The 10,348-nt window shown below is 40.3% G+C and overlaps 1 protein-coding gene across 4 annotated transcripts; it reads right to left on the reverse strand.

The window, feature by feature from the left end:
• Nucleotides 1-1,892: 1,892 nt before the first annotated feature.
• Nucleotides 1,893-4,722, reverse strand: LOC107541574 (T-cell surface glycoprotein CD1e, membrane-associated-like). Of its 4 annotated transcripts, XM_087828308.1 has the most exons (7): nt 4,662-4,722; nt 4,430-4,474; nt 4,047-4,343; nt 3,178-3,456; nt 2,673-2,951; nt 2,187-2,280; nt 1,893-2,058 (listed from the first exon to the last, which is right to left on the reverse strand). In XM_087828308.1, the coding sequence occupies exons 1-7, from the start codon at nt 4,720-4,722 to the stop codon at nt 1,893-1,895; spliced, it is 1,221 nt and encodes a 406-aa protein (XP_087684434.1). The 4 variants fall into 4 exon arrangements, with proteins under 4 accessions (XP_087684434.1, XP_087684436.1, XP_016074176.2 ...); XM_087828310.1 differs by lacking the exon at nt 4,430-4,474 and having other exon boundaries at nt 2,808-2,951; XM_016218690.2 differs by lacking the exon at nt 4,430-4,474.
• Nucleotides 4,723-10,348: the final 5,626 nt, after the last annotated feature.

The following is a 10,348-nucleotide window of genomic DNA, read 5'->3' on the forward strand; positions in this document are numbered from 1 at the left end:
ATAGAGGTCACTCGCTGTCACCTTCTACCATGTATGTAATGGAACGTTGACTTTTATCACTTATTCCTCTAATTTATTAAAATTCTACCTTTCTCGCTAGACTCTGGCGACCTGCTTCTAGATAAACATGTTATACAAAAGGTGATGGACTCTAATTAGTGAAATGGCTAACCCCCAAACTTTGCTCATGGCTAAGAGCACAGCCGTGGTGAGTGGTTATGGAATCCTGTCTGTTAACTTGAAAATAGAAACTTCCACTAAGAAATTTGCAAAGTCTGCTCAGTTACCCCATCCAAAGGAAGGTGTTGGCTGGACATCAGTATAAACTCAGCATCCTCACAACTTTCTGCTCTCCAACAAGTTCAAATGTACCTCCATTAAAGTAATTAGATAATTTTAAAATTTATATAAAAGTAAGAGGAAAACAAACTATAAATAATAATGATAATTATAATAAACCAAAATAATAAAGAAAAGTAAACATATAGTATGGCTGTCATCCAATCACTTTTTTTCTTCATTGTCTTGGCTCTGCTCATTAAAATTATCCCAACTCCCATGTCTTCTTCCTAATTGTCAAAATAATAATTTCTCCCCTAAATATGCACGTCTACCAAGATACACATATACACAATCTCAGAGAAGTAGGAATGCCTGTCCAACCCTATCCTTATTTTGACAGGAGACATCTCATATGTCATTATTTTTTAAAATATCTCTGAATATGCACAAACAACAATCACTATAAAGTCCGAAACACTTTTTTGCCTCCTTCACCTCTGGTGAGACAAATCAGGAGAGAAAACATTTTTATAAGAACACAGCCAAATGATGCAGAGATGTCCAAGAGTGAATGAATTAAGACAACGTTACTTAATTTGACAATAAATTTATTTTAGTCAGAATTTATTAAGAAATATCACATTAAGACAGAACCAGCTGCATAATTTGTGGGGCCAGTACAAAATAAAGATACAATATTTCTTGTTCAAAAATTATTAAGAACTTCAAGATGACAAAAACTGCACAGGTCACATACCCAGTATGCTGGCCCTGAATTCAGGTTAGGCTTTGGGTCTTGGACACAAATAGAAACACCTAAATTCTACTTCAAGGAACTGAGGGGTTTTTTTATTTTATTTTTTTAGAGAGGAAAACCTAAATAACTACTGCTTAGAGTAGAAAGAGGGTAAGACATTTAGGAAGTATATAAGAGATTTCTTCTTTTTTTTTTCATAGTTACAAAATTTTTATTTTTATTGAATTTGTTGGGATGACATTGGTTAACAAAATTATATAGGTTTCGGATGTACAGTCCTATAACACATCATCTGTCTGTTGAATTGTGTGCTCACTTCTGCAAGTCAAACCTCCTTCCATCGTATTTATCCCTCTTTTGCCGTCTTCTACCACCCCCTCCCCCTTCCCTCTGGTAATCACCATGCTGTTATCTGTGTCTGTGAGTTTTGTGGGTATTTTACTTAAAATCCCTGCACCTTTTTTACCCACTCCCAACCTCCCTCCCCTCTGACAGCTGTCAGTCTGTTCTCTGTATCTAAGAGTCTGTTTCTATTTTGTTTGTTGTTTGTTCATTAGATTCCACATATAAGTGAAATCACATGGTATTTGTCTTGAGATTTCAGCTGAGCAATCCAAGGAAGCTTCCATGAGAAGCAGGTATCTGAATTAGAGTTTGAAGGATCAATAAACATGTTGCCAAAGCAGAAAAGAGGTTGTCACAGATAGGGCGTAGAAGGAGGACAGGTTTCCAAAGGAGTCAGAATTGCTGCCAGAAGAAGCTGTTCCAATATAGTCACGCTTTGTTTATTGGTATGACCCAAATTTAAGGAGAAACAGACAGGAATTTTAGGTATAAGGAAAAACAAATATCATCAGAGTTTATTTAGGCTTATTTTCCATTTCTTCAAGAATTTGTTTTTCATCCATGATTTCTGTGGCAAGCAGAGCTGATTTCCTGAACTCCTGGGCTCTTGGATGTTGGCTTCTTTGGGAAAGGCGAGGTTGGGTACATGGGGAGAGCAGACCTTCCGATTTGAACTGTGGGAGAAGCAGAGGATCTTGATCTCAAACAGGGGAAATCAGAAAAAGGGGGAAGAAAGGAAACAATAGAGGGAAAAAGAATGACTTGATAAGTAGTAGAAGAAACATAACAAGAAAAGTCTCACCTCTGCTTTTTAAACCAGAAGTCAACCACAACCAGCACAACCAGGGTAACTATTACAGCCAAACAGATCAACGTCAGGAGGATGGGGTATCCCTCTGGGTGGGAATAAAGAATGCCAATCCATGAAGTACTCTCTGCTCTGCCTCAGTTAATGCTTCTCACTTCACCAGCGTGAGACAGACCTTCCAAGAGTTTTCTTCTGTATTTCCTAGAGCCCTCATTTCAGTTCTTCCCAAGTCTATGTCCCTGATCTCACCCCTCTCTCTTTTTCTTACCAAATCATTAGATCCCTCTTTTTTTCCCTTTACTACCTCTAATCCTCTACTTCTGTTTTCTTGAAATTTAATTGCTATCATCCTTCACCCTTCTTTATTTGTACTTTCCCACTTTCATCCTCTGTGCGTAGCATTTCTCCAGCTACTTATTCATTAGCCCTGGAACTACGGGAAGACTAGCATTCCCCAGCCGGGCCCTCGTTCTTCCTCACCCCAGTGGATGATTAAATCCTGGCCTCCCAGGCTGCTGTGTTTCACCCGGCAAGTCAGGCCAGTCGCCTCTCTAGCTGCCACGTCCAGGGTTACTCGAAGATACCACGTTCTGTCAGCATTGGGCAGGAGGTCACCTTGCTGAGCGCCCCGCTGCTCCTTGTCGCCCCGCATCCACCTCACCCACACAGGTTTGGGGTGAAAGCCAGATACATGGCACACCAGCAGCAGACGCCCAGGACCAGGACTAGAGCCTTTGGACACCCAAGCCTCTGGCTTCACTGGAAAGACGAGAAGTAGAGGTTAGGAGGGCGTCCTAAGCCAGACCTCAGCGACTCAGACACCTTAGCAGTTTGAGTAATCGCTCCTTTCTGTTGTCTCGGAAACAGTCTTACAATCACACTCATCCTCTTATTATGTGTTTCAAAGGGATGATAATGAACAAAAAAAACTTAAATACAAGAATTAAAGCACTAGGAATATGAGGGGAAAGGAAGCTGGGCTCACCTTGTCGTTCCAGCTCTGACTTCCCTGCTTCAAGGAGGCTCGCCAGAAATCGCGGGCAGGTGTCACTGAGAAGTCTCTTCAGAATCTCTTTAATAACTCTGTAGCGATTAAGCACTTTACAGACATTCTGGGCCTGACTCCCTGCTCCTGGAGATGGCTTCCAGAAATTTCCTTGGAAACTCAGGAAATCTGATCCTTGATATGCCCCATTTAAGAAGCTTTCTGAGGCTTTCCCAGGATGTATGCTACAGCCAGATGATATCTGGATCTCAAAGGGATCTGGGGATGGACAAAGAAGAGAGAGTCAGTACGGAAAGAATTATAGGGAGGAAAATATAGAAATTAAAGGGAATCAAGGGAAGAAAATTTTTCTGGCGAATCACATGGGATACTAGTGTTGGGATGAAAAAGGAAGAGGAAATTTGTGGGAACATAATAAAGGTATGTTAAAATAATTAACTTTAAGAGGTTAGATGGGACGACGTAGAAGTATAGCAGCCGAGTCAGGAAGAGGTCACTTGGGAGGGGCTGGGTACTGGTTAGGCCACTTGAACCATCAGGCCAGGAAGAAAGGAGAGCAGGTCCTGGCTGGGAAGGGTTGAGTCTGAGGCCAAGGACAGGCGAAAGAACATCAAAGGGAGGCAACTATTCCCTTTGGAGCCAGAATATGAGGGTATATTCAGGGTGTGAAGAGATATGTACATGTAGGTCCTTCTGTGTATGTGGTGGGGTAGGCATAGAGTGGGGATGATGGTGAAGGGTGAAGCAAAGAGGAGAGAGTGAGTGAAGGGAGACAGAAAGCAAGGTCAGGAAGGTTGAATGATCGTCAGAGCCCATCTACCATCTTCAGCTTGGAATAGCAAACTCACATTCAAACTGAAACTGGCTGGAAAACTTCCGCACTTCCTGGGGAAAACCATGGAAGTACAACTGCAATAGAGCCTGGATGTTCTCCAACTCCTTCTTGCTAAAATTACCCTGGGACCAGGGCCACAGAAGGTCGATGGTGCCCAAGGCATTGTCCCAGCGATGAGTCTGCAGCTCGCCCAGCCAGGCTGAGCTCTGGGTGTTCTCCCAGCTCTGGTTGGCATAGGAAGAGATCTGGAGCAGGTGAAAAGTCACGGGTTCTTCTGCTGCTAGATGGTGGGGTCCTAGAACTTGGGTAGCTGAGAGACAGAGAAATGACAATTGAGAGAGTGCGAAAGGATGGGAGAAGAAGGGTCCATATAGGAAAAGACAAATGGAGATAGTTAAAGTTTGTACATATTCTCATATCCCCTTCCCCCTGATCCAGTTTCTTCTCCCCAAAATCAGAGAGAGAAACTGAGATGTGTCAAGGATATGTTGCCTGGAACTAGCCTGGCATGCAGATTACAAGGGCACCCAGTAGGAGCATTACTCCCTGCCCCCAGATCCTCCTCAGAACTTTTTCTCCACCCCGCTATGCCCAACCACAGGTGTCTTTCCACCTGGGTCCTTCTTACCCTCTGTGTTTGGCCCATGGCAGAGAATCCCCGTGAAGAGCAGGGGCAGAAGCAGCAGCATTGGATCTTGTTAGGCAAAGGATACCACACAAGACAAGTGTTCCTCAGAACTCACACGTCAGCTTCCCCTCCAAACCCTTTTGAACTCTTCGCTAACTTCCCTTGCCACACAAACAAACACACCTCTCCTGCTCACTTCTCTGTCAGAGAAACCCTATTCCTTCCCTCAGCCACAAGCCTCCCACAAGGTTTTTCATTTCCCCTCCATCTCTACCACTCTCTGGCTTCCAGACTCTCTTCCTGTTCTTGTCTGCCTCCTAACCTCCCCATTGTGCCAACAACTATAAAAGGAGTTCTGGCTTAGAATAAATTCTGCAGTCTGCGGTCTGGCTGGAAAACTGAGTACCTCTTGGAGAAATCAAGTCCACACTTGGGTTCTCATACCCTTTTCTACAAAAAGAGGTGAAGAAGGTCCTGGGTAGTGCCCAGTGGCCTTTCCAGCAGTACCCCCTCCTTACCTCCCTGTGGTCTCCTCCTCCTCTCATCAGCTCCCAGCCTTCCTTTCTTCTTTGTTTTCTCTGTATTTTTCTACTTGCCCATTATCTTTTCCTCTGGCGTCTACTGTCATTCTTCTCATTTCCTTGCCTGTTCCCCTTGTCCCCTCAGACTCTCCTCTGTCTTTTTCTTCTACTCTTCACAAAATCATTATCAGAAGACACTAGGCACTTTGAACGTAGCTGTATCATCTGCAGGCAAACCTCCATATTCCATAGTAAAAAAGGAGCAGTGGTGGCAATACAGATTATCGATAATCTAAGGAAAATACCCTTTTTCTCAGTTTCCCCAGTCAGACAAACTGTCACACTTAAAGAGATCCATGAGCAGCATTGACCTGGAAGTGGTGAGCTGATGGGCTGACAGATTTTTCACTCATGTTGTATGAGTGAGTCTAAAAGGAATACAAAGGAGAGAGGCCTTGGATCCCCATTCTACCCTAAATGAGTTGAGTGTGTCTACAAGTACTCTAAGTATGAAGAGTAGCCATGCAGCTTTCCTTTCACAGTTCATGGCCTGGGAACACTGGTGTCCCCTTGGTGGTGTCTGATTAGAGAGAAGTTTTATTGGAGGCAGAGAAGTGACTCCAGAAATTAGCGTGTTCATGGGGAATTAATTACTGTGTTGAGTTTTTTTTCCCCCTTTCATTAATGCTTGCTGTGGCAGCCTAAAGACAGTTTAAATATTATTTCTTTGTTTGGTTTTCATATAAGCACTCAACTGACAGTCAGAGCCCACCTGGTGTCAAAAGATATGTCAGACACTAATGTTTCAGATAGAAGTCCTTAGGAGAAAACAAAAACTCAACCTAAAACCTCTACTTTTATACTATGGAGGACTCGCAGAATTGCCTTCAGAGTTAATAAGAAAAGTTTACACTCAGTCTCACCAATTGTCTGAATTTTAAGACACTAGCATTAGATACCTCATGTTCAATGCTGTGGGGAAATACTTGAGAATTCTGAGGTAATGCAATAACCTTAAAATTTTTTGTTCAGGCAAATTATCATTCTTTTATATAGACAAAATTAATCCACATTTGAACACTCAGAAATTCAAGGAATATGCCACATAACTCCCCTTATGAAACTAACGATCTGAGTAAAACCAAAAATTAACTTGAATAATGCAAGAAATACTGATATAAAGTTTTTTTTTACAGAGAGTGGAAAGGAGGGAGAGAGGGGGAGAAAGAGATAGAGAGAGAGAGAAAAATATCGATGTGAGACAGGCACAGCAATTGGTTTCCTCCTACAAGTGACCCGACCAGGACCAGGGATTGAACCTACAACCCAGGTATGTGCCTTTGACCAGGATCTGAATCTGCAACCCTTTGGTGCATGGGCTGACGCTCCAACCACTGAGCCACGCTGACCAGGGCTGGTTTTATAAATGAATGAGAGTACATCAAACTGAAAGGTTTCTGCACAGCAAAAGAAAACATCAACAAAGCAAAAGGAAACCAACCAAAGGTTAGAAGATATGTGCCAACAAAATCTCTGGAAGAACTCATACAACTCAACAACAACAAAAACAATCCAATTTAAAGAATGGGCAGAGGATATGAAAAGACACTTTTCCCAAGAAGACATACAAATGGCCAACAGATATATGAAAAGATGTTCAAGTTCACTAGCTAAAAGGAAACACAAATTAAAATCACAGTGGGATACCACCTCACACTTGTTAGAATAGCTATTATCAACAAGACAAGAAATAAGAGTTGGAGAGGATGTGGAAAAAAAGGAACCCTCATACACTGCTAGTAAAAATGTAAATTTTTGAAAGCAATATGGTACTTCCTCAAAAAAATAATAAAAGAGGTAAGAGAAATTGTAGAGTGAGAGTCACCTTGGCCTCTTCCCTTGAAGTTCCAACAATTTGAACAGCTATAATTCAACAAAGAATTCCCTTCTCAAGACACAAACACATCTGAGAGATCTGTGCAATGAAACATCTGAAGGTGGGAGAGAAGAGCAAACCACGGAGGTGGAAAGAGAGAAGAGCTGAGATGGTGCCAGGGATGAATCCCAGGGCTTGCAATCCAGAGCTCACTGTGCGTCTCAGCCCAGAGAGGGAAGGAATCAGGTTGCCACTGGCACTCCCTCCAGCTGGGAGGAACAGAGAAATATAGTGAGCATTCCGGGGGGAATGGTCAGTATATGCTGCAACTGAACCCAGTGACCTGGGCAGGTATGAAGAACAAAGATACAGCCAAAGTTGTCTGGCAACTGGCATTTCAGACAGAGAAACAAAGCCACCAGGCCTGGCCACCTCCCATCACCCTCCTAGAGCTCAGCTCCTCTCACCCTCCCAGAGCTATCAGCAGGGCCCAGAAGAAGCTGTAGCAGTGAGTGTTCGATTGCAGAGTGCATTATCTGCAAACCTGAGAGCAAATAGTACAGAAACACTTATCCCTGAGCAATAGCTGCACTCTGCAACTAATTCCAGGGTCAGTGGAGATGCAAAGAGGAAGTTGTTGAGGTCTGCCAGTTAACATTACTGGGAGAGTAAAGCAATAAAGGCAGCAGCCAGCCACTCCCAGCTAACCCCACAACCACCCATTGTGGCTTAACTGCCAGCAGCATCTGGCTTCAGAGGACAGCACTAGGATTTCACAGATTGGGAAACCTAATGGCCACCATATTCCTTTTCAGAGTTGGTCCCCTGAGACTGAAGTGACATAGACACAGAAAAGATGCCCAACTTCCCAGGAAACACAGGACATTTTCCACCAACTCACAGAGATCTGAAAAGCCAGAGCAGTTCAAGAGAACTAAAAAACTTGTGATTCAGTGCCACCTAATAGAAAACATTAGAAAGACTTTTTTTTAATCAATCTACTAGGGAAGTGCCACTCATGCGTAGATGCCTAGACGAGAAGAAATCTATCAAATACCATGAATAACCAAGGTAACAAGGCAGCTCATAAACAAAAAATTTTTAAATCTCAAGGAAATAAACTTAAAGACATAAAAACATGTGATTTAAATGAAAGATAATTCAATATTGCAGTTCTGGAAAAAGTCAACAAGATGCAAGAAAACAGATGGACAATTTAATAAACTCAGAAATAAAATCAATGAATAAAACTAGTACTTTACCAATGAGATAGAAACTTTAAAAAGGAACCAAATAGATATTCTGGAGATGAAGAACTGAATAAAATAGATAAAGAATAAGCTAGCAAGCTTAGAAAATAGAGCTGACCAGATGGAGGAATAATTAAAGACGGAAAACTAGAAATGATGCCGGGGAAAGAGGAATATTGGAAAATTATTTTAAAAATGAAAGAACTCTAGAGGAACTATCTGACTCCATCAGAAAGAGCAATATAAGAATAATGGACATATCAGGAAAAGAAGAGAGAGAAAAGGAAATAGAGACCCTACTCAAAAAAAAAAAAAAAAAAAATTCTCATTTGCTGATGAGAAATTTCCAGCCCTATGGAAAGAGCTAACTCGTCAAATCCAAGAAGCAAATAGAACACCTAATTGCCTCCATTCAAAAATGCCTTCTTTAAGGCACATTATATTAAAACTGTCAAAATTAATGACAAAGAAAGAATTAAGAAGGTAGCCAGAGAAAAGAAGACAGTAACCTATAAAGGAAATCCCATCAGATTATCATCAGATTTCTCAGCAGAAACCCTACAAGGTAGAAGAGAGGGAAATAAAATATTCAAACTACTTAAAGAGAGAAAATACCAGCCAAGAATAATATATCCAGCAAAATTATCCTTTAGATATGAAAGAGAAATGAAAAATTTTCCAGACATACAGAAGCTGAGGAAGTTTACCACAGAAGACCTCCATTGCAAGAAATAGTCTAAGGAGTTATTATAACTGAAACAAAGAACAAAAGGTCACAAACTAAGTGGAAGATTACCAACAGGCAGGAAGAAGCAGTATATCATAAACTTTTTTTAGAATGGGGTAATATGCACTTAAATATTACATGAAGGTGAAAGCAGGTAATAACTTTTTTTTTAAAGGAAGAAGATAAAGGCTACTTGAACTCAGAAATGAAGATACAGCATAAATAGGGATAATCTGGGACAACAAAAACATAAAAAGAGAGAAGTAAAGGTATGAATTTACAAGTGGGGATGGAGATTAGATGCATTCAGAAGAAAAAAAGAGTACTATATATATATATAATTTTCTTTTACATATACCTAGTGGTAACCGCACACACACAAATATCCAAAATTAAATGTAATTGGGCTAAGTTCACCAATAAAAAAGGCAGGTAGCAGATTTGATTTTTTTTTTTTAAAAAAGAAAAAAGCAGAAAAACAAAAAACCCAACTGTATGCTGCCTTCAGGAGACACATCTCAACTGCAAAAACAAATATAGACTCTAACTGAAAGGGCAAAAAAATAATTCTCCAAGCAAATGACATCCATAGAAAAGAAGGTATAGTTCTACATATATCTGACAAAAAAGATTTCAAAACAAAAAAAAAAAAGGTAACAAAAGATAAAGATGGACATTTTATAATGATAAAGAGAATAATATATTAAGAAGACATAACACTTCTCAATATCTATGCACTGAGTAAAGCAGGACCAATATATAAAGCAACTACTAACAGCACTAAAAAAACTGACAAAACACCAGTTAACATAGAGAACTTCAATATCCCATTGACAGCTATGGATAGATCATAAAAACAGAAAATCAGTAAGAAAATGGCCTTAAATGAAACATCGGACCAATGAACATAACTGATATTTACTGAGCCTTCCATCCCAGAGCATCAGATTATAATTTTCTTCTCTGGTGCACATGAAACATTATCAAGGATAGACCACACATTAGAGCACAAACTATCCTCAACAAATTTAAGAAGACTGAAATTATATCAAGGATTTTCTCTGACTACAATGTTTTGAAATTGGAAATCAACTATAAAAAGGCAGAAAAAACACAAATATAAACATTAAACAACATGCTACTAAAAATGACTGGATCAAAAAAGAAATAAAAAGAAAGATAGAAAATTATATAGCAACAAATGGGAATGACAATACAACATATCAAAACTTTTGGGATGAAGCAGAAGTAGTAATGAGAAATGGTTATATCACCACAAGCTTATCTTTAAAAAAAGAAAAAGAAAAATCACA

Source organism: Miniopterus natalensis, chromosome 19, assembly GCF_054644295.1.
Source record: "Miniopterus natalensis isolate mMinNat1 chromosome 19, mMinNat1.hap1, whole genome shotgun sequence".
In the NCBI taxonomy this organism is placed as follows: domain Eukaryota; kingdom Metazoa; phylum Chordata; class Mammalia; order Chiroptera; family Miniopteridae; genus Miniopterus; species Miniopterus natalensis.